The 25,240-nt window shown below is 42.1% G+C and overlaps 2 protein-coding genes across 2 annotated transcripts in view; both read left to right on the top strand.

Annotated features, from left to right (window-relative positions):
• The window catches only part of SPEF2 (sperm flagellar 2), a 154,019-nt gene that overhangs the window by 113,262 nt on the left and 15,517 nt on the right, over positions 1–25,240 (top strand). The window contains exons 31-33 of the mRNA XM_061608391.1: positions 9,953–10,059; positions 11,251–11,433; positions 23,019–23,111. Coding sequence (XP_061464375.1) covers positions 9,953–10,059; positions 11,251–11,433; positions 23,019–23,111 — 383 coding nt within the window. The remainder of the gene's footprint in view (positions 1–9,952; positions 10,060–11,250; positions 11,434–23,018; positions 23,112–25,240) is intronic.
• LOC133379970 (zinc finger protein 862-like) lies at positions 323–4,873 on the top strand. The gene is made up of 5 exons (XM_061616266.1): positions 323–1,761; positions 1,863–2,080; positions 2,170–2,378; positions 2,490–2,613; positions 2,722–4,873. Exons 1-5 carry the CDS (start codon positions 748–750, stop codon positions 3,104–3,106), a joined length of 1,950 nt encoding a protein of 649 aa, XP_061472250.1. The 5' UTR covers positions 323–747; the 3' UTR covers positions 3,107–4,873.

Here is a 25,240-nt window from a genome sequence, read left to right on the forward strand (position 1 = left end):
AAGATAGGCTTAAACATGTGTGGTCAATGTCTGCTGCAGTCTCAGAAGCCAATAAAGTTACTGAATAAAATTTCTGAATAAACTGAAGGTGGGGTCTTCAGCACTGCTTAGAAATGCAAATGATTATGCTATATATAAATGTTTTAAATAAATAAAATTTACATAAATAAATGCTTTGCATAACTCTTTATACCTCCCTGGGACCAGGATCAATTATGCGAATGGGGTCACATCGTGTAATTTGTAAAGAATCTAGCTTTTTGCAGCCCTGAGTTACATTGTTTTCTCTTAGAATCATAGAATACTAGAGTTGAAAGGGGTCTTTAAGGCCATCGAGTCCAACCCCTGCTCAATTCAGGGATCCAAATTCAAGCACACCCAACAGGTGGCTGTCCAGCTGCCTCTTGAATGCCTCCAGTGTTGGAGAGCCCACCATCTTCCTAGGAAATTGATCCCATGGTTGTACTGCTCTGTCAGAAGCATAAATGTGGAGTTCACACTGTACTTTTAAAATAAGAAGTAACTAGGGTAGAAGAAAATAGTATCAAAGAGAAGTGTGGCAGCGGTAATAACACATTTTAATACTGAGTTATATTTAAAATATTTATAGCCATAGCAGTGCTGAAGCAATTTAAAAGCAAGAAGACAATTCCAGGCAAGCAAAAGCAAGCAAAGAAGAATAATCAGTTTCAAGAAGTATGGTTGTCAAAGTACCCTTGGCTAAAACGAGACAGTGAGAGAGGCACAATGTACTGTGCTTTGTGTCGTAAACATAATGTGGATTTAGGGGAGAAAACACACAATTTTTGTTCTGGGACTGATGACTTCATACTTGAAATAATCAACGACCACCACAGCAGTGAAGCTCATGCATGGGCCACCTGTATGGAAGCAGCCAGTAACAATATCCCAGACACAGCCGCCACTGAGCAGATGTTAAAGAGCATGAGCAAAACAACCTTAGGAAGAATAGAAAACATTTTTAGGACATGCCACGCCATCGCCAAAACTGGGCGCCCCTTTACTGACCTGGACTGGATGTGCAAGCTAGATGATATGAAAGGAGTGGATATTGGTTCCATATTTAGAAACGATAAGGCAGCAAAGATCTTTATTCATTTTATTGCTGAAGCAGAACGAAGGGCCTTAAAAGAGAAATTAGAAAAATGCAAGTTCTTCTCACTCATTAGTGACGGCATTACAGACAACACAATCAGAGAAGCTGCCCTCGTGTATGTGCGCTTTGCATATCAAGGGAAGATCCACTGCCAGATTGTTGGAGTTCAATCAGTAGAGAAATGTGATGCTTCTGCTGTGAAAAATGCCATTTTGAAGATATTACAGGCTGATTTGCAGCTCAATTTGCCAAGCCAGGACTGGGCAAGAAAACTTGTTGGCTTTGGAAGTGATGGCAGAGACATTATGGTTGGACAAACCAATGGGGTGGCTAAACTATTAAAGGAAATCCAGCCATGTATTCAGAGTGTGCATTGTCTTGTGCATCGCCTTGAAATAGCTTACAAAGCAGCACTGAAGAGCACTCAGCCATACACTATTCTAATGGGTCTCTTGCAGAATATGTACTACTTTTATCATAACTCCTCACTGAATAAGAGCAACCTCAAGCTAGTCTATGAAGATCTCAAACTGAGAACATCGATTCCTTCTCGAATTGGTGGCTCCCGGTGGCTCCTTCGTCTACAGACAGGTCTTCAGATCCTTCTTAAAGGATACCCTGCAGTTGTCCTACACATGAGTAAGGTAAATGCTCTTTAAAATCATATGCAAGTTTAAGAAATAATAAATGGAAAACTGGTTATTGGTCAATATTCTACTGAATTGTTTTTCTTACTGAGTTCCAGATAGAAGAAGAACCATGTTCCTCAAATCACCAGAAGGCCAAAGACCTCTTAAAGCTCCTTCTGAAAACAGACATTGTTAAGTTTTCTCACTTCTTGCTGGATGTCATTAATGTCCTCAACATTCTGTCACGCGTTGCCCAAGATCAGAACTCTTCCATCGCAGATGTCTTTGCAACAATTCAGTCAACACTGGAAACACTCCAAATGTATCAAACAAGGTTGCATGCACTTAACATATAGTGTATATTATTGGCTGTATCCAAAATCAAAGATACACAATACAATTGTTAAATGTGATATTTTTCAGATCTGGGCCAAGGGAGCGTTTGGTGGAAACAATCACACATTTTCATGGTCACCAGCTTGTAGGAGATGGTGACATATCAGCCACCCGGACAGAATTATTAAGCAACCTTTTCAACCGACTGCGTGATTGTTTTTGTGATGCTAGTGAAGATGTTTTGAGAGCAAGCGCTATTGGAAGTTTTAAGCTGTGGCCAGACAAAATCAAACAAGGTAAAGAAAATCCCATGTGATGGCAATGCGTCTACATCCAAATTGACTATTTCTTTCTGAAATATGTAGCCAGTTTGTTTGTTTGTTACATTAATATTCAAACTCTTACAGAATTTGGTGAGATGGAAGTGTCTGTCTTGACTAAGTATTATGAGCCAATCCTGGAATGTGCCAGTGTGAAGGTTGATGAGGTTGAGACTGAATGGAACATGCTGAAAGCAGAGCTATATAATAGGTAATAATAAGCAAGCTGACATAAACACAACCTGGTTGAAATGCAAACAGATTTTCTGAATACATTTGTGGGAGAAACAAATTTAATAACAATAGTTATTCTTTCTAGATATCAAAGCATCCGGAGATTAACATGGGATTCGGTAAACACAGATTATTCCCATAAATATCCAAACATCCTGGCGCTAGTAGATCTTGTCCTGACACTCCCTGCAAGCTCTGATGAGGCAGCACGAGGCTTCTGTCAAATGAAGCTTACAATGATGAGGCTACGTTCAAAACTGATGTTTGAAAGCATGACTGATCTCATGGTCATTCAGATGAATTCGCCAGATATCAAGAAGTTTGACCCTCAAAAGGCTATTCAATTGTGGAATATTTCTTGGCAAAGGAATAGAAGATTACAGGCTGGGCAGCAGGAGGCTAGTCATGAGAAGTTGGATTGTTCATCTGACTCTGAATGGGAAAGAGAAAGTTCATTTGGAAGTGATTAGCTGAGTGACACTCGCTCCAAATTTCAGCACAATTTTAGTAGAGTGCATGGTTTTTTATTTTTTTTATTTTTGGTGACTATTTACTAGCCAATAAAATTGTGAGAAACTAATTTATGTGCTAGGAAATGGGAGGCATTTTAGCACCTTGAGACTATCCACCTCTCATGTTCTTTCCAATTGCAAAAATAGAACCTAAATCAGACAAATAATATGAAAACTAGACAGCATGAGGCTGCATTCCTTTACCCTTTTACCTGGGAGTAAGCCCCTATTAACTCAGTGGGACTTATGTCTAAGTATACAAGTATAGGTTTGCACTGAAAGGTCCAATAGTCTAAAAACAGTAGCATTTTATTAAGTTTAGAGAGAGCAGTTGTAGAGCAATATAGCTTGAAATGAGAGAGTTTTCATCAAATGATAATGCATGGTATTTGAAATAGTGTTTTTCCCTGGTAAAATTGTCAGAATCAATTAGGTTTAAAGAAAATAATCACATGGTTATTTTAAGTTGTGTATGACCCCAGGGAAACTTAGGAAGATGTTATCATACACTGAATAATAGATGTGGAAAATAAAAAAATAAAATAAAATCCACAGAGGGCAGGTGGGCATTAAATTTAGAATATCTTGAGGAAAAGTAGATAAAAGAATAAAGGACACTATGTGGCTTACCATGAAACTCATGAATGATTCTGCAGGGCTACATAAAAGAAAACATGGTTAATAGAAGAAAGGCTGAAGCCTTCTTGTAACATCTAAGATAAAAGATAGCCAGCAGAGATACTAAATGAAGATTGGCATGACTAGGGGAAGACCTTGTGCTGTCCGAGGCAACTAGCTGCCCCTCCTCCTCCTCTCCCTTCTTTTGAAATGTTTAGCTACTTGCAAATGTGGCAGTAATGCACCTCCACCTCACGCTGTGGAAGGAGAGCCCTTCCTCTGGGCAAGTCTTTCTGAGCAAGGTGGCTTGGAAGAGTGCTTTGTTCACCATTGCTTTTCCTGGAGTTTGTAGAAATGATCTCTTAAATTTAGTTAAATGTTTGTTACTTAAGTCATTTTAAATGTTTAGCTGGTTTTTTAACAAAAAGAAAGAAAGAAAAAGAAAAGTATTTGTAGCCACTCTGGAAAACCACTGGTGAAGCAGGCACTTCCCTCAGCCTCCACGCCCAAGATGCCTTATTCTGTGGAAGGACCCCATTCCTCAGAGCTACGGATGAGAATGGAGCAGATGGGCATTCTGGAGAGCCTTGCAAGAACTAATCCAGTGGTGGCAGCTGGGGCAACCAAGCAGACGGCAAAGGCAAGTGAGCAGGGGGTCCTGGAGTACTAATTCACTGCCCCCAGCCCCTGAGGCAGTTGCCTTAGTTTGCCTAATAGAAGGGCCTTAAGATTGAATATGGCAGTTGTTCCCCAAGTTTTTTCCACATGGACCACCTGAAAATCTCTGAGAGTCTTGACAGGCCACTTAATGAGTTCTACCTGTTGTAGCAATTGGAATGCACTGTGCTAGATGTATTTATTTATTTATTTATTACATTTATACCCCGCCTTTCTTTTCATGATAGAAACCCAAGGCGGCTTACATCTGGTTCCCAGGTGGTCTCCCATCCAGGCACTGACCAGACCTGACCCTGCTTAGCTCCAGCAGGGAGCTGGCCTTATATGCCTTCAGACCACAGCCTGGGACCTATATCAGACCATAGCCTGTATGAAAATCAGAGCTTGGAAAAGTTACTTTTTTGAACTACAACTCCCATCAGCTCAATCCAGTGGCCATGCTGGCTGGGGCTGATGGGAGTAGTAGTTCAAAAAAGTAACTTTTCCAAGCTCTGATGAAAATAGTATAAGAAATAAAAGAAGCAATAAAAATACAGTTAAAATAATTATGAATATTTAATGTGGGCACACTATGGACCACCTGAATGAAGTTTGTGGAGCACTGTTGGTCCATGGACCACAGTTTTGGAACTCCTGGAATATGGGGAAGTAAGGAATGTTATCTTTATCATGAAACTAAAACACACATTTAGATTTAAGAGAAGGGAAAGAAATAAGAAATACACCTTTTGGAAAAGTTTAATAGATTTCTTTTCAGAATATTAGGTATTGTCAGAATATTTTTGAGGTGTTACTTTTTTAATGTGGCAGTGTGAAATACCAGGATACAAGTGTAGTATTTGCATATGAAATTATGAAGTATAATTTTTATAAGTGTGTATATATAGTGAGCTGTTGGTGGCTCTTAACTCCTTGGTGGAGCTTCATAGTTTTTCTCAAGTTGTTAATCTACTACCAAGTTGAATTTCATCTATCATTGCCTTTTTAAGCTCTTCAAATTTCCATTTTTTTAAAAAAATAAGTGTTTTGGAATATTATGGTTCTGATAAGATACTGAAGAACAGAAACCAATTTATTTGAAATAACTGTTTATAATCCTGTATTGTATTACAGAAATTATTTGAACTGTGTTACGGTTCCAATGGATAAAAATCATTTATATTGTTCTTACTCACATCTAATTTCTTGTTGATTTTCATTCTTATGGAAATTTCTCATTTAAAATAATTTCATGAGTGAGAAAATAAGTGCCCTGCACACATTGGTGATTGCTGATTGCCTCATTGATGCAACTGTTTCAACGTACTTTGAAATACTTTGGATTGGCGTTAGTGTGGGAGGGAACGGTTTTTATCAATAGCTTCTCCAAAGACTCTAGCTACAAACAATACCAAGAAACTTTATTTTTGTCATCTGCAAAATAATAAAAGAAAAGAAGAAATGGGACTATCAGTGTGACAGAAACATGCAGAATGAAAATAAGTTGAGGATACTGTCTCTCTCCCTTACACATCAAGGATATCTCCTGGTTACTCTGGAAAACACATCTTAAATGCACCTGGTTCTAGAAGGTATCACAGCATCATCTCTAGTACCTTGATGCTTTCCAATTTGGTAGTTGCAACTGTAGATGTAGATTCTGCTACTTTTGAATGCATGCATAGTTTGATTAACTGGCTGACCAAATAGAGCTTGCAAAAAGTAGCAATGGTGCAAGAGGTCGCTGTGCATCATCTAGCAGCAGTAGAACAAACCCTTGTCTTCCCTCCCCACCATACCCCATGGTCACTTCTTCGCAGAGACAGCTTCAGAAATGGGGAGGATCACATGGGGTCCAATTTACATGGGTGCCCTACTTTTTTGTGAATTGTCTATGCACCGCATATAACATTTTTGTGGATGGCAATAATGATACTCAACTAGTTATCATTTCTCTCACATTGTTTATTATTTTATAAATTTATTAATTTTTATAAATTTATCCTTGCTGAGGGGGACAAATCACACAATCAAATGAGTTAGTGTGCATGCAGATCAAGTGGGTGCATGCAGTATTTGGCATGTATGGAAACCCATCACATGTACTTTGCTGCCATAGGGCTGTTTTGTTTTGTTTTTAAAAAAAGGATTGGCAATGGCATGGTAAATATGAACTGAATTGCAAGTTCACACGGGTGTGACTGATCCAGCAAGTGCTGAATGCTGCATGGATCATCTCAGTTCCCTTCCTATCATAACACTTTGCTTTGGTGAAATAAGAAGGACCAGGCCAGGTGTGATGTTGGTCATAGCCACATGTCACAGTAAGCCATAAACTATGGCTTACTGTGCATGAGTTGATCATGCCCGCTTTCTTCATCCTACTCATGCAGGAAGGAAACAAGCCATGAGCCCTGACTTAGCATTGCATTCAAACCAGGGGTTGTGGTTTGTTTCACTCCAACAAAACGTGATCTATCAGCACACCAAGAACAAATCTGGCTACAGATTGTGGTTTGTTGGGAGCAAAGATTGTGGTTTGTTGGGTGTAATGCAAAGCCAGGGATTGTGGTTTGTTTCTTCCTTGCACAGCAGGGAGGAGAGAAGCAGGTGAAGTTCACTTGTACACAGTAAGCCATGGTTTATTGCTTACCGCATCATGTGATTGTGAATGTGACCACTAAATCCATCTTGGTATTTAATATGCAGGTTCTTTTTCAATGCACTAGGATCAGCTGTGGGGGTGGATGAGTGAAATCACAGCAGACATGGAAGGGCAATTTAACCCTTTCTGTTCCTGCTGTGGTCTGGAAGAAAGTCCCTTCTCTGAAGGTGCCATTTGGATGGGTGGAAATCTGCTACTGTAGCCCTTACGATGTAGTTATATAAACTGCTTGGCTTATGCACCTGTAGTTTCTAAAAGCTGTGCTGCATGGGAGCATCTTTCTTTTTTAAAAAAGAATAGAAATAAAGTTAAATTGTTTACTTGTTGCAGCTTTGCAGATGTGATAATTCCTCTCTAAAGACCCACATTATACAAATTGCCTGCTTTCAGCTGTAATTATATGAAATGATAACTTGCCTGAGATGGATCAGGTCTCCTCAACTTTATTTCATGTATATCCCACCTTTCCTTCAAGGAACTCAAGTAGGTGTACAATTTTATCCTCACAACAACCCTGTGTAGTAGGTTAAGCAGAGACTGACCCAATGCCACCCAAGTCAGCTTCATGGCTGAATGGGGATTTGAACCCAGTTCTCCCTGATCTTAGTTTGGCACTCTAACCACTACACTACATGCCAGAGAGCCCATCAGACAAGTGGAGCAGCAACTGTCAGAATGAGCCCCCAGGGTGCTTGACAAAACAAGGTTCAGGCTACACCGTATAACTCATAGGCTGCATTTGGCTTGGTGTGAAGCTGAGTCCATCTAGCTCAGCATAGTCTACACTAACTGGCAGCTGCTCTCCAGGATTTCAGGCAGGGAGTCTCTCCCAGCCCTACCTGGAGATGCCAGGGATGGAATCTGGGACTTTCTGTATGCAAAGCAGATGCCCTGCCACTGAGTAATGACCAATCCCCAAATGGGTATCCACAATACAGAATAACGTCAATTTCAGACACAGGCCTAATGACACTGCCCTATCCATAGCTGTTCTTTTTTGAGCCTCAGTTACTACATCAGATCTCTATAAGAAACAGCATCCATATAGGCAGTTCAATCCTATGCATGCCTGCTTGGATGTTAGAAAAAAATAATAATGTATTCAATATGGCTTACTTCCAAAATAAGTATGCATGGGATTTGCCTTTTAAGCATGAGTGTATTTTACAAGATCCCATGTTTAGTTACGTACCCTGTGATGAATCAGATAAAAAACAAAAATATGAGGTCCAGGAAGGATTACTCCTTTGGCTTACTAAATCAGAAGATTCAAATTAATTACTATAGTACCATGCATACATTTTTCTAGCTGACTTTAAGAACCAATTATGCTGCACTTCTAAGCAAATACTACAGGCCTTATTAGACACACTGGAACTTGCTCCTGAGTGAATATGGCTAGGATTGTCTCTCAATTTCTTATTAGATTATACAGCCACAAGAGTGTCTGTATACTATAGTCAGCATGGATTTTTCGCATTCCACAATGTTAAATTGAAAATATCCCCCATGCTATTCTGATGCTTCCCATAAGCCCATTTCAAAACAAGAGCTTTACAAAACTTACAGTTCTGAACTTAGAAACACTTGCTTAACAACTCTCTACATTTTCATGGTGATACACAAAACAGAGAGAATTGAGAGTTCAAAGTGTAAAAAAAGAGAGGGAGAAACCAGACCCCTGCTGGACTTTTTTCTGTCAGAGTTCTCATAATTTGTTGAAATTAATTACAAATCAGCCATATTCACAGAGTACCTGTAATCCTATTATTGACCTTGTCCCATACTCTGACCTTCATCTTCTGCAGTTTAAAAGTTACAAAAATTCCTGGCTGATTTTTAATTAATTTAAGAAATTTAGCATTGAACTCAATGATAAGGCCGGGCATGCTCAGTAAGAAACAACTGTCAGTGTTCTAAAAGCCGGACACACAACTGCCTGGCTTGGCTAATCGGGGCCACAGCAGACTTTTATTTAACTTAAACAGTCATAGCTTCCCCCAAAGTATCCTGGGAAGTGTAGTTTGTGAAGGGTGTTGAGAGGAGACTCTTATTCCCCTGACAGAGCTCCAGTGGCCAGAATGGTTTAACAGCCAGCCATTCTAATTGAAGCTCTGTGAGGGGAACGGCCTCTCCTAGCAACTCTTAGCACCCTTCACTTACTGTACTTCCTAGGATTCTTTTGGAGAAGCTTATGACTGTCTAAAGTGAAATAAAAGTCTGGTGTGGATGTGGCCAGGGACAGCTTTGGTTAAATTTGGGTGGGAGACTACATGTGCCTGCTGTAGAATAAAAAAGTGGGGAAAACCATGAAAAACAATGATACTGTTCACAATGTTTTCCTTTTGGAAAGGAAACCCATCCAATCTCCTCTCACCACTCACTATATGCTCAGAGGCACATTACCAAATTCTTCCAAGCTACACAGGAAGTGACTTGGACTGTGAAAGATCAACCCAAATGGTGTTTGCATTTTGACAAATTTGTAGGGTGGTACAATATTTCAGAGAGGAGGTCAGGTGTCCTGCTCCCCTGGTGCATTCACTATAGCTGCCCAATTTCCCTGCTTTTTAAACTTTGGTAGAAATATCTGTTGGTTATAGGTACGTTCTTAAACCACAAGGTTTTTTTTGCCTATTAGTGAATTATTGCTGATTCAAGAATAAAGTATGCATGGCTACCCAAAGAACATTTTTTTAAAAAACCTGCAAAACTATAGCGTCAATAACAGTTATTGTGTGAGTAATTAGGAAATAAAAACTGGATGTAGATGCAATATGCCTTATCAGGAAGATATAATAGCTTTTAAAACTTTTTATATGTTCCATCGTGACACTTTTTGTTTTCTCTTGCCTTTTGTCTAGGTTTAATACCAAGTAAAATGTTCATTGACATTGTTTTTGACTTGATCACTTTGAATCTTGGCTCCAACTTGCTTCCTGATGCTTGGCTGCACCTTTCCATTTATGATGTGGGTACCTACAGTAGTTGTCATTTCTGTAATTTGTAACTTGGATTTCTTGCTGTGTTGACTGGATAAACAAATATTAAATGGATAGGACGTATTGCTAGAATAAGCAACATTTTAAAGTAACATACAAATCAAAAATGCAAACAACATAAATATATTAGCCATCAGTAATACATTAAAACATAGTAAGCATAAAATGACTATAGCAGTAAAAATAACAATATCTGACTAGATTACATTGCAGCATCTGTTTACAAGGTGAAGTCTACTCTTTTGCTTACAAAATCAATCCTGTACATAAAAATCCTGGTAAATAAATCCAGCTTGTCTTCTGCATAGACATGTTCCTGGCTGACATCCATTTGTTGTATGCTGGGCAATCACTGAAAGTCCCTCCCTCCCTGAATCCCAGGCTTGTAGGAATGTATATGGAGTTGATGATTGATTGATTGATTGGCCCCCACCATCTGAAACTCTTTCCCTCTTGATCTCCGACATGCTCCCTCCTTGTCAAGCTTTTGCCATGGCCTAAAGACCTGGCTTTTCAGGCAGGCGTACAAGATTGGGATAGATTAATTCTACGCTATATGAACTGAAGGATGGTTTTTAGCTTAATTTGATTGTTTCTAGTGTATATATGTACTGTTTTATTCTGTTGTATGTCACCTAGAGTGTCCCTAACCCGGACAGATAGGCGACTGAAAAATAAAATTTTATTATTGTTATTGTTGTTATTGTTATTATTATTTATATGCCACCTTTCCACAGTGACCTGTGCCCAAAGTGGCTTGCAACAAACTCTCAAAATAAAAGCACTGGGGAGAGAAGTCAGTTTACAAAACATAGCATACATTCAAATAAGACAAAAATAAACAATTTAGCAAACATAAAATAAATTCAATATTACAAAAGAAATAATCTAAACTTAAATACATAAGTACAATCCATCTCTTTGGCCCTTGTCACTTCCGGAGGCAGTGCAAGCTCTATACATGTTTACTCTATAGAAAGCCCCATTGTTGAAATATATGTCTGTAGTTTCCATGTGTAGTAAAAATAATCATTTTGAAACCATAGTATGAGGGCAGCTGTTTGTATGAGATGTACTTTTTAAAAGTAACATTGTAAAGTTGTCCTGCCCTTCTTTTTATTATATTGAGAAAACTATTTATTTGGTATTTCATGTTACAGTTGCAAAGCCTGGCATCGCTGTTAACTGTGAACTCGGACACTGTGGACTGGCGTAGGTTCTTGCAAGCAGCATCCCAGCCTTGGCCTCAGCCCTCAGTGATGGAGCTGCTTGAAACGCTGCAGAGATTCCAGGATGTGGATAAAGATGCATCAGGCTTTGTCACACAAGAAGAATACAATCAGGTCTCATTTCTTTCTTCCAGTTTTAGGCTTTGTGGCTGTGAGCCCGGCTGAAATCAATGGGACAAGCAGCTAGCAAGTCTTCGCCCTCTGCGGGCCACAAGACCTAGTCATGCAAGCACCGATGGGTTTCTTATTTCAGCTTAGCCACCACAGGCCCACCCCATTCCGCTAACTACAACTCCAGTGTGCTGACTTCAGTGTAGGGATGGAAGGATCTGTCCATTTCTGTTGTCTCAGTTTCTCATATTTCCAACCTTAATTTCAGTTCCTCTCATTTAGTAATTTGTGGGGGTTTTCCCCTCCCAAAAAGTCTTCCTAAAAATTCTTCAACATTTTAGTGCGAATATATCCTAACACATTTTTGTATGCAGTTTGGACTAATGTACACATTTTTGGAAGCACTTTCTCCTACTGTAATGCATTTTATATGTTATTTTCACTAGGGTAATTCATTTTGTGCACACTTTCACCTAATCGATGCATTTTTGTAAACACTTGGAGAACTGCATTCCAAAATTTGGATAAGTGCAAATTTCAAAGGCTGGCTGTGTTTTGGTTCTGATATTGTTTCAAAAAGTGTAGATTTGATAGATTACGTGCAAACTGAATTGAATTTCTCCTCCATCCCAGCTTCAGAGTAAGCTTCTCTGAACACAGTGGGACTTATTTCCAAGTAGATATGCATAGAATTGTGTTGTATTAATGGTTTGTGGTTCAGAAGTTACATGGGCTGCTCTGTGTGTGTGTGTGTGTGTGTGAGAGAGAGAGAGAGAGAGATGAAATAAAAAAGCAAGAGCATGTCAGTTTCAAAATATTCAATAAATTAAATAACTTCAAATTTATTATTATCATCATCATCATCATCATCACGTGATGCTTCCCTGCCCTTCCATCAGAATCACACAAAGTGGGTTGGGGGTAGGATCCTGGAGAGTACCTATCATTCCGGTAACATAGTAATTTATAATAAATGAGTACATTTGCATCTTGGAGGGGAGAAACATTATTTTCCCAGTAAGATGCAAGACACTCATCCCCAAAGGCTAATTCCTGCAACTCCTGCTAGGGTCCCTTAAGCTGTGAGAGGGAACATCCCCCTTTGCAGTTTAAGGGAACTTTGGGGTATGAGGAAAATTGGGAGTAGAGGGAGAGATGAGATTAAATGCCAAGTCCTGCCTCCTGCTCTTCCACCTGCCTATGCTTAACTGCTCAGGTGCCACCAGCAGGTAGCTAACAGCTCATGCCTGTGTGTGCTGCTCTCTGATGCCAGTGTTCACTGACAGCATAAATGTGTGTACTGCCTTCAAGTGGATTCCGACTTATGGTGACCCTATGAATAGGGTTTTCATGAGGCTGAGGCAGTGACTGGCCCAAGGTCACCCAGTGCGCTTCATGGCTGTGTGGGGATTCGAACCCTGGTCTCCCAGGTCCTAGTCCAACACCTTAACCACTACAGCACACTGGCTCAGAAAGAAAAAAGTAAAAGGAACAATCGCCACTAGGGATGGAAAAGCCACAAAGAGATGCAGCTCTCAATATTGCACCCACCTACGCAGTGTTCCGGTATTCTGCATAGCATTTAGGCAGAAACTAAAAACATAGCAGCAGCTCCAGAGTCAACACAGGAAGCTAGGTAGAACATCCTTTGGTTCAGTATCTGATATCTGTTCTCTGATCTTTGGGCTGGTAAATCTGAGCAAAACGAGAGAGAAAATGTATAAGTGATGTTGTTTTTGAGAAAAACCCAAAAGAAACTAAATCCATCTATAATATTTGGTTTCATCCCAGTTGAAATCCCACTGAAGTCAATAAGACTAAAATAATCTCACCTGGGTTTTCTAGCTTAGTGGAACTGTGGATGAAGTTGTGATACTCCCAGTTCCAGATAATGATGTTATCAAGGAAAAGAAACCATTTAAATTTATACAATATATATTGCAGTTGTGGAGTTGGATTTTGTTTCACTTTTTAAATACCATCTACAGAGTTGCAAATAATCTTTCTGTCATAAGCAGCTTTCAAGTTAACTGCTTTCATTTCCACCATGAAACAGATTGATGCTGGAGATAGACTCTAGCTAGGTTTTCTTGTCAGAGAGCTGAAAGTGTTATAGCAGAGGCATCTTTTCCTGTGGTGCAAACATTAATTTCTTTGGTTGAAGAATTCTGAAGCACTACAAAACCCTGCAAAACTTGTAAACAAATACAATAGCAGAATGAGTGTGCGCACACCATCGGCAAAAATGCCTCCATTATACCACCTTCTGGAGAACCAATGTGGCGTAGTGATTAGAGTGTTGGACTACGACCAGGGTTCGAATCCCCACACAGCCATGAAACTCACTGGGTGACCTTGGCCTCTCAGCCTCATGAAAACCCTATTCATAGGGTCGCCAAAAGTCAGAATCGACTTGAAGGCAGTACATTTACATTTATACCACCTTCTATTCCATTAAAGTCTACTGGTTGCAGCCAGTGATTAATCATCGGGGGGGGCTAGGACAGCCTTGTAACATGGCCCCACAACCCCAGCCACATGAAAGGTCTGGTCTGCTTCAAAAAAAACAAGGGTTGACTGGTACCCTTCAGCTTCTGTAGAGTCCTTTGTTTAAGCCCTTTGCGTTTCTGACTGACTGCTTTGTATTTGTCACCATACATGACAATAGAGTATGTATGGATATAATAAATAATAATAATAAACTTTAATTTATAGGCCGCCTATCTGGCCAATGGCCACTCTAGGCGGCGTACAATAAAGCACGATAAAATACATGGTAAAATATGATACAATAAAAACAATATAACCAGTACAGCACAATGCAAAATTACAATATTTAGTAGAGTTGTCAGTAATACAATTCTGAAGCTAGTTCACCTTAGAAGTCTCAAGTTCATAAAGGCCTGATGGAAAAGCCAAGTCTTCAGGCCTCGGTGAAATATATATAAGGAAGGGGCATGTCAAAGATCCATTGGGAGGGAGTTCCAAATCGTGGGGGCCGCCGCAGAGAAGGCCCTCTCCCGAGTCCTCAACAACCCAATCACTTTAGTTGATGGGACTGAGAGGAGGCCCTGAGTGGCAGATCTTGTAGGGTGGCACAATTTATGACGTTGGAGGCGCTCCATCAGGTATACTGGGCCGAAACCGTACAGGGATTTATAGGTTAGTACCAACACCTTGAATTAAGCCCGGAAAATAACTGGAAGCCAGTGTAGATCGTACAGCACTGGGGTAATATGATCATAACGGCGGGTGTTTGTAAGTAGACGAGCCGCCGTATTTTGTACCAGCTGTAATTTCCGGACTGTTTTCAAGGGCAACCCCACGTAGAGCGCATTGCAGTAGTCTAAACGAGAGGTGACCAGAGCGTGTACTACGAGTGGGAGCTGGTGGACAGGAAGGTAGGGTTGCAGTCTTCGTATGAGATGCAATTGACCCCAAGCTGCCCGGCACACTGATGAAACCTGAGCCTCCATGGACAGCTTGGAATCAAGGATCACCCCGAGGCTGCGGACCTGGTCCTTCAGGGGCAATTTTACCCCATTAAATACCAGGTCGATGTTTCCCAACCCCCCCTTGTCTCCCACGAGCAGTACCTCAGTTTTTAGCAGTACTTCAGATATAGCTTTGCCGTGATTGACAGCTACCTTGTAGTCCAGGGGTAAACAATGAAAGGTACAAATTGAATATAAAAGGAGAATGGGAAAATAAATTACAGGAGATGAGTAAAAATTCTTTGAGAGGAAGGTGGGGATAGGCAGGGCAAATTATAAAAGAAACAGCCTTCTCCACTTAGAGCAAGAATAAGGATCATGTGGCCCTCCAGATGTTGCTGAACTACAGTTCCCATCACCCCTCACTACTGGCCATGATGGCTGGAGCTGATGGGAGATGAAGATGGAGTCCCACTGCTCTGGACTCTGTCCCTGCAAACTAGTGGTAATTCTTCTATATGCCCTGAAGGGGAGGGGAACCTGTGGTCTTCCAGAAGTTGTTGGACTTCACCTCTCATCAGCCCCAGCGTGGCTAATGGTCAGGGATGATGGGAGCTATAGTCCAGCAACATCTGGAGATCTACAAGTTCCCCACCCCTGATTTACGGGCTCCAGATCATATCAGCACTGGCTCCTACTGCCCCCAAAGATTTCAGCTCACTTGACAAATGATGATTGTCCTTCCCTTCCGATACCACACAGCTGGCTCTTCCTCCCTGTGCACAGTATATGCCAACAGGAATTAAAGTACCCTGGCTGTAGTTCCTCAGACAGCATGCCATACTGAGCGACGTGCTGCTCTCTTCTCTCTCAAACTGTGAATCTCCGGGACAAACGAGATGGGATCCCATTCATGCAATAAGCAGTTGTGTGAGTGGTTTTATTTATTTATTTATTTATTATTTGATTTATATGCCGTCCTTCCTCCCAGCAGGAGCCCAGGGCGGCAAACAAAAGCACTAAAAACACTTTAAAACATCATCAAAACAGACATTAAAATACATTAAAAGAACTTTAAAAACATTTTTTTTAAAGCTTTGAAGACTTTTTTTTTAAAAAGTTACAAAACATATTGTTTAAGAAAATGTTTAAAAGCATATTAAAAAGCAATTCCAAAACAGAATCATACTGGTCGACTTGTCCTCATTCATCTTCCAGCAACATCAGTGATTATCTGAGAAGCAGTGATTTTCTAAAAGTAAATTGCAGCAGCAGGGGCCCTGATACGGATTGATGTGGGAGGTAGGAAGGGCCCTAAACATTTGCCTCCTGTTGCGGTCCTGATCCATATCAGGTCTCCTATGCCTGCTATTTGCATTCAGGGGGGAAAGAAAAAAAACCTTCCATTCACTCCACTGGAAACATTCTTTCTGATGCAAGCAGCAGGCAGTGGCAGGGGCTAAATTGGGAACATGGCCAAAGGTTAAAGCTTCCCACTCTCCAACACCAGGATCTGGATCAGCCTTCCTGCAGCCTACTTCTTAAAAGCCATTCACGCAATTGCTAATTGTGTGAATATTATCTTGTCTACTTTGGCCCTCAGAGTTTCCTGTACAAGCTCTCTCTTTTGTGCTCTCTTTCCTCTACTGCCCCCACTCCTTCACCAGTGCTAGGGACCTGCTGTCTTATAGTGCTAGTTTTTCCCTCCTGCTGCCAGTCAGTTAATAACCCTGCATCAGAAATGCCAGCAAGAACTAAGGAACTCGTAAGAGACCATTACTGGAGAGCATCCCAGAGAAACACCTGCCTATGGGGTCTCTCTCTCTCTCTCTCTCTCTCTCTCTCTCTCTCTCTCTCTCACACACACACACACACACACACACACACACACACACACCACCCCTCTGGACTCTAAAACTTGTAGTTTGAGAGAGCAAGAAAACTTTGTGCATATGCCAGTAGTGATTGGTGGAGTGGAAAAGGCAGGGCAGTGTTTGTTCTGGACGGGGAGCATTGCTGTCGCTTGCTGAGAGAGGGAGGGGGAGCACAGTGCAGTGTAGGTGCAGCAGCGCAGCAGCAGCAGTATTGAATTGACTCTGCCACCACACTTGCAACCACACTGAGCTCCCCATGCCTTGCCCCTCCCCATCTCCCTTTTAGTAAGTGGCAGCAACATTTGCCATCTGGAAGCTAGGTGTGCAGCCACACCCTGCCTTTGCCACCGTCCCCCCAACCAGTACTGCTTACATGCTCTCTCAGTTCTAGAAGAGGGCCATCAGTTCACTCTAGAACAGGTTCAGAGGAGGGCAACAAGGAAGATCAGGGGACTGGAACCAAACCCCTATGAGAAGAGACTGAAAGAACTGGGCATGTTTAGTCTTGAGAAGAGAAGACTGAGGGGAGACAGAAGTATTTGAAAGGTTATCACACAGAGGGGGGCCAGGATCTCTTCATGATCATCTCAGAATGCAGGACATGGAATAATGGGTTCAAGTTACAGGGAGCACAAATAGGAGGTCAAAAACCAGAATGCTGGAAAGATGTAGCTTCATTCTGTGCACAGAGGCACCATAGATTTCTTGTATATAAAAAAGAAGAAATTTCTGTGTAAAATATGTTAAAGCCCAACGCGTTTCAGCTTGTGCAGTCAAGCCTTCATCAGGGGAAAATTAAACTCTTCAGTAAAATATTAAGACAACCTTTTTCTGGTATCTTCCTTATCGCTGGGACATGACAAAAGCGATTTCATTAATTTTCCCCTGATGAAGGCTTGACTGCACAAGCTGAAACGCGTTGGGCTTTAGCATATTTTACACAGAAATTTCTTCTTTTTTATATACAAGAAATCTATGGTGCCTCTGTGCACAGAATGAAGCTACATCTTTCCAGCATTCTGGTTTTTGACCTCCTATTTGTGCTTCCAGTGAATGCTTCACACTTTTATCTTGTTACTCATCAAGTTACAGGGAGCCAGATTTTGGCTGAACATCAGGAAAAACTTCCTAACTGTTAGAGTAGTATGACAATGGAACCAATTGCCTAGGGAGATGGTGGGCTCTCCAACATTGGAGGCATTCAAGAGGTGGCTGGACAGCCACCTGTTGGGTAGGCTTTAACTTGGATTCCTGCATTGAGCAAGGAGTTTGACTCGATGGCCTTATAGGACCCTTTCAATTTTACTATTCTGTGATTCAGAATGTTGCCTGTTTTGTTCTAATTCTAATTCTGTTTCTTCTGATTGGTGCCAAGAAATTGTAACAAGATCGGGATTCCCCATGTTGATTATTGAACATAAATATGCATAAACATTATTGTAGAGCGCCCTACATTAAGGCTCACTTTTCCCCTCATGGTAACAGGTTTGCAGTCTAGTTCCAGGTCCCTGTGGGCATCCTCCTTGGGCCCCATTAAGGTGTACTAGTTCACATACCACCCCACCCCTGTGCATGGGGCCCTGTCTGCAACATATTGCTGACAGAGTTCTAGTTGAAGAAGTTGCCCCATTACATCTAAAATCGGCCATCACAACTTTCCTTTTATCATTTACAACTCTTGAATGTGTTTTTCTTCTGTTATAGAACCAGAATCACTGACTCACATATTGAAAGACAAGACAGTTTCATTTAATGAGTCATTGGATTCTTGCTATTGTTGTATATGACACAGCAGAGAAATGTCTCTCTAAGCACATTTTTCCCCTTCCTGAAACCTATCCTGCTGTTTTGTGTAGGTTTTGAAAAACACCTCCTCCAAAAAGGGAATATATATGTATGTCTGCAATGCACACATACACAGTTACATAAACATGTATTTAAAAACTAAGCGCATATAAACATATTTATAGCACTGCACTCAAAGGATGTATATTTATGTTAGTGTTGCACTTACGAGCCTTGAGGGAGTGGTCCACAGTAGGAGTAAAAAGGAGCTGGTAATTATCTATGCTGGAGCCTTGAGTCACTAAGAACATAAGAAGAGCCTGCTGGATCAGGCCAGTGGCCCATCTAGTCCAGCATCCTGTTCTAACAGTGGCCAACCAGGTGCCTGGGGGAAGTCCGCAAGCAGGACCCAAGTGCAAGAACACTCTCCCCTCCTGCGACTACCAGCAACTGGTTTTCAGAAGCATACTGCATCTGACTATGGTGGCAGAGCACAGCCATCATGGTTAGTAGCCTTTTATAGCTTTAAAAACTATAAAAACAGTTGTTGAGGAGGGTTAAGAAAAACCGTGGTCAAACATAACAATCTCAGCCTACTAAACCATGGTTTACTAGACCAAGAATTAGCTCCTTAATCCCTTTCCCACCTCCATCAGTCATGTGCTATAAAACTGTGGTTTAATCTGTGACTATAAACCATAATGATACCAGAGTTGGTTTCATATCCTGTAGTCAGAGATTGAACCACACTTTCCTGGTCGGATGTAATGCAAAACTGTAATCTAACAAAACCCATTTCCCACTTCAGATGTATTAGGAAACTGTGGTATAACAAACCCTGAAAGTGTTCAGCTGCAGCACATGAGAGAAGGGGAGGAAGGAGTACCTAACCACAGCTGCTGTTCTTGGTCTAAAAAGCCATGGTTTATCAAAGCATTACATCTGGATCAGACTGAAGGTCCACCTAGTCCAGCATCCTGTTTCCTATAGTAAACCCTTGCCCTTCTTGGTTTTTTAAAGCTTGCCGAAGGGGTTTGACCAAGTGGATCCAGGGTGTGGTCAACACATCATTGCGGGAGGGAGTGGTTCCAGCTGCCTTGAAAGAGGCAGTGATCTGACCACTCCTGAAAAAGCCCACCCTGGATCCATTGGTATGTGACAACTACAGACCGGTCACAAATACCCCCTTTTTAGGGAAGGTGATTGAGAGGGTTGTGGTGCAGCAATTGCAAATACTCTTGGGAGAAGGACAGGGGGAGTGCGACCCTGTTATTCTTACTTGATCTCTCAGCGGCTTTTGATACCATTAACCATGGTATCCTTCTGGGCTGACTTGGTGAAATTGGTATTGGAGGCACTGTTTTACAGTGGTTCTGATTCTATCTCCAGGGTTGTTTTCAGAGAATAGCATTGGGTGACTGTCTTTCGGCCTCCTGGCTGTGGGGTGCCACAGGGTACCATCTTGTCCCCCATGCTGTTTAACATCTATATGAAGCCCTTGGGAGTGGTCATCATGAGATTTGGGGCGAGGTGTCGACACCCAGCTGTATTTCTCCATAACATCTGAATCAGGAGAGGCCGTGCAAGCCCTGGACAGCTGCCTGGACTCGGTAGTGGACTCGGTGGTGGGCTGGATGAGGGCCAATAAACTGAATCTGAATCCTAGCAAAGATGGAGGTGCTTTGGGTTGGTGGTTCCCGAGTTTGGATAATTGGTCAGTTGTCTGCTTTGGATGGGGTCGTACTCCCTCTGAAAGAGCAGGTTTGTAGTCTGGGGGTGCTCCTGAATCCATCTTTGTCACTAGAGGCCCAGATGGCCTCAGTGGCTAGGAGTGCTTTTTACCATCTCCGGCTGATAAGACAGCTGCAGCCGTTTCTGGACCGGGATAGCCTGACCGCTGTTGTCCATGCACTGGTAACCTCCAGGCTGGATTACTGTAATGCACTCTATTGGGGTTGCCCTTGAGGTTGGTCCGGAAGCTGCAGCTGGTGCAAACTGTGGCAGCGAGACTGCTCACTGAGGCAGGGTATCGCCAACATGTCACCCCACTGCTGAAAGAATTGCACTGGCTGCCCATTTGCTACCAGGCCAAGTTCAAGGTTCTAGGTCTGGTGTACAAAGCTCTATACAGCTTGGGACCAGGATACCTGAAAGACCATCTTATGCCCAGTCGATCACTGCGCTCTGCGGGTGAGGGCTTCCTGCAGATACCATCTTATCAGGAGGTCCGTTCCACACAACATAGGAAATGGACCTTTAGTGTGGCCGTACCTACCCTGTGGAATTCCCTCCCCTTAAATATTAGATAGGTGCCAACTCTGTTATCTTTTCGGCACCTTTTGAAGACTTTCCTCTTTCAACAAGCCTTCTAAGTTGAGACCTATCACAGTCTGCATCTGTGTTGGAATTGCTTTTTAATATGTTCTTAAACTTTCTTTTCTTAAAATGTTTTTAATCTTAGAAGATGTTTTCATAGCTTTTTTTAGTAACATCTTTGAAGATGTTTTAATGTGTTTTAAAGTTTGTTTTTATGATGTTTTAATGTTTTTAGTGCTTTTGTTTGCAGCCCTGGGCTCCTGCTGGGAGGAAGAGCAGGATATAATAACAACAACAACAACAACAACAACAACAACAACAACAACAATAATAATAATAATAATAAAAAGCAGCCAACCAGGTATCCAGCTCCAGCTCCAAAGCCTGGCCAAGGGCCCCGCAGCCCACAGGGTCCCCTGAAGGGACCCTCATTTTGATGGGGGAGTAGCGCTCCCCTTCAGCAGCAGGCTCCCTGCCACGGATCGCAGGAAGAGAGCTGCCCACCCACTCACCAGCCCACCTGCGCCCGCTCGCTTACTCTCCCCTGCACCCGCTTCCTTACTCTCCCCTGCACCCGCTTCCTTACTCTCTCCTGCGCCCACCGTTGCTCCGTTGCTTGCCCTCCCCCTGTCCACATGCTCACCCTCCCCCCTCGCTTACCCTCCCCCCTGCTCGCTCACCCACCATCCTGCCCCACCCACTCACCCTCCCCCCTGCCCTCCCCATCCCCCTCGCCCTCCCCATCCCCCTCACTCGCTCACCTGCCATCCCACCCCCGCCACCCGCTCACTAGTCCACCTGACCTCCCGCTCCTCCGCCCGCCTGGTAGGTAGGTAGGTAGGTGGGGCATGCATGCCAGGGCTCAGGGCTGACTGGTGCCCAAGGCCCCTAGCATGGCTGGGGCCAGCCCTGCAGGTATCTTTGGGAAATCGACAGGTTGAGTTTGAAGGCAGTAGGCCACACTTCCTGTTGATTTCAGCTGCTATTCAGTGGTGCACTGACCTTGAACATGGAAGTTCTATCATAATTTATACAGCTTAAAGAAATGTGCATTTCTGTTTATTGTTTCAGGGCCTGCTTTTTTGTGTGTCCCTGCTCCCTCTTCTGTTTAGCCAAACTATTGTGTTCTTAAAGTGTCTAAAATCTGAAAATCATGTAAACAGAATATAAATGACAAACATTCTTTGGGTTGTATTCAACTAAATCATTGCATGTGTGGAATGACTTCTGCCAGTGCAGTGGAACTTCCCCTGTCTCTCCTCTTTCGCATGCCCTTGCACCATCCCCAATTCTGCTCTGGAGGGTTGGGGAAAGAAGCCCCTGAGCAGATTTGGGGAGGGAATGCAGGGTAAGGAAAGGGAGGGGAAGTTTCATTGCGTTCACAGAAGTTGTTCCACACGCATACAATGATTTAGCTGGATACAACCCTTAAAGTCCAGGCTGACCAGAACTGTGAGAGTTTTAGAAACGAAGTCCTATGAAGGAATATTTCGTAGAAGAGAAGATGAGGGCATGATAGCGGTCTTCACATTTCTAAACTAGGGACCACATTCTCTTCTAGGCTCACGTGCCAATTGTGGGCAGGGCAGAGACAAAAGTGGGTGGAGCAACAAATGTGAATGTTACCTTTGTGAGGTAACTAGCTTCTACAGACACTCATACACCCTTCTCTATCCTCCATCCAGACATGCACGAGGCATTATCCAGGTTCAAGGACACATTCTAGCCAGGCAAAAACATTCTGGGTATACAGCAGAGGCAGTGAGGGGTGTGGCCTGGAGAGAGTTCCAAGGGCCAAATAGAGAGGCCTGGAGGGCCGCATTTGTCTCCTGGGCCTGAGGTTCCCTACTCCTGAGAGAGAGCTGCCACACAGAAGATGGAGCTTCACTCGCTCCAGAGAGCAGGACCAGAATCAATGGGTGGAAACTGCAGAGAAGCAGATTTGGGCTTTAGAATAAACATCCTAATGGTAAGGGCTATCTCATAGTGGAACAGACTGCCTTGAGAGGTGGTGGGCTCTTTTTTGCTGGAGCTATTTAAGCAGAGGCTGGGCATACATTTCTCAGGCATGCTGTAGATATTGTTGCACCCTGCATTGTGGCTCCTGCACTGATTGAGGGGCTTGAACTAGTTGACCTTCTGCAAGATCCCTTCCAATTCTATGGTTCTGTTACTCTAGGTTGGTCTATGGTTCAAAAGCAGTGAAGATTTAGTCATTCCAGAAAGTCCTACGGAACCATTGCCATTTAACCGTCAGGAGCACCTTATACAAGTAAGTGTAAAAAAAAAAAATTAGGCCACAGTCCAAAATGAAATCGAGTACTCTTAAGACCATTCATTTCAATAGACTCAAGAGTGCCTGTGTTGTATTGTGGCCACAGTAATTAAAGCTGCCACTCATGATGTATCAGATGCTGGTTTCTTTTTTTTTCGGGACTAGGGATAATATTTTAGTTTAGTTTTTCAAATACATTAGTTTTATTCTGGTGCAGAGCTGTCAGCCACTGGATTGACTTACAGTTTAGGCCAAAGTATTGATTGTGATAACTTGTAATAATTTGGTCCAGGTAACTGTCTTGAAATTAGCACTTTGTGACCCTGATCTTGAACACAGATTCCTTGAACTGATTCCCAAGTCTTTCAAAGGTATCTCCAAGAAAGGGGGGGTAGTGCTTAAATATTTTCATAACGGGGAGGGTTCAGAGTTTTGGAACTAGTCTACACAATTAGACATATTGTGTTGCAATAAAAGTGTCCATTATTTGTTTGTAACGTTATCTCGCATCCATTCTCTCTCAAACAGCAGTACATCTGACCTAGAGATGGAATAATCTACCCATTTTAGTTTTCTCTGTTTCTCATTTTTGGTCTTAAAATTAGTTCTTCACATTTATGCAGCAATTTGCTTTTTTAAAAAAATGCACCTGAAAATTCTCCAGCATTATAGTGTGAAATACTCCAAATAAACACATTTTTGTATGCAGTTTTAACAAATGTACACATTTTTGGCAAGCACTTTCACCTAATATAGTGCATTTTATATGTTGTTTTCACTAATATATTCATGTTTATACATACTTTGCCCTAATATACACATTTTTGTAAACATTGTTAGGTTGGAGAACTGCACTGTAAATTTTGGATAAGTGCAAATTTCAATGCCTGACTTTGTTTTGATTCTCATATTGTTTTTTCCAGGAAGTGCAAATTTGATAGGTTCAGCTTTAAATGCAAACTGAATCAAATTTCTCCCCCATCCTTAATTTGGCTCCAGGTTTGAGGGGGTTGCTGTCTGAGCAAGCTTACATAATGCAATCGGTGTCAATGGCAGGCAGCAGCACCGTGTTCCTTGCTCAATTGCTGGGTCTGGGAGGTTCCTGTCATTTTAATTATGCACAATGGCCCTGATGTCGTATTGCTTCCACCATGGGGCCATTTGAGCTAATTTAAATGACGGGCAGCTCACAGACCCGGCTATTAAGTATGGGTGTTCCCTGCTGGGGAGCCAAGCAGTTGTCTCAGGTTGCCAGTTGCTGACACTACCCTTGAACATGTCATTTATGCAGTCACTTGCCTGGTATCATGTGAGATGTAACTTTTAATGAAAAGTAAACACTACTGCTGCTCCCGCTAATTACATGCTCTGCCATTTTTTGGAGCATTAAAAAAAGTTTTATGGGGCTTTCTGTAGTTGTTTGCAGAAAGCTTGGATAGTATCTTAGCTGAGAAAGAGTGTGAACTGTGAGACACTTCAACACTAATTTCACCCATCAGATGCCCATGTAGTTCAGGCTGAATGTTACCAGTCCTGGGAATTAACTGTTTCCCTGCCAGTCCTGGACATCAAATATTTCCTTGCCATTTACAGTAATATAGCTGGCCAAATCGTGTGGGTGTCCTGACAGGAAGCTACCTTATGTTGAGTCAGACCATTGAGCCATCTAGCTCTGTTTTGCCTGCACTGACTGGTAGCAGCTGTTCATAGATTCAGACAAGGGTCTTTGCCAGATCATCCTAGAAATGCCAGGGACTGAACCTGGGACCTTCTGCATCTAGGGATGGAAGAGGATTTTGTTCAGTCCACATTCTTAAGTGAACTGGTCTAATTCACACTTCCTCGAGTGGTAGAGATATTGGAACACAATTATCCTTTGGATTTCACACCTCTCCAAAACCTATAATGAGGATATATATATACTCTGTGTGTGTGTGTGTGTGTGTACACACACAAAGTCATACATACAATTTATAAACTGGGCCTTCCTTATGTGATTATTGAGAAACAGCTAAAATTCAGTGGTGACACTTGCTTTGAGTGATTGTGGAGAAGAGCCACCACTTGGCCGAGAGTTATACAGTGTTTAGGTTATAAGCCAGCCTACTTTAAAACCCTTGTACCTA

Source organism: Rhineura floridana, chromosome 1 (assembly GCF_030035675.1).
Source record: "Rhineura floridana isolate rRhiFlo1 chromosome 1, rRhiFlo1.hap2, whole genome shotgun sequence".
Classification (NCBI taxonomy): Eukaryota; Metazoa; Chordata; class Lepidosauria; order Squamata; family Rhineuridae; genus Rhineura; species Rhineura floridana.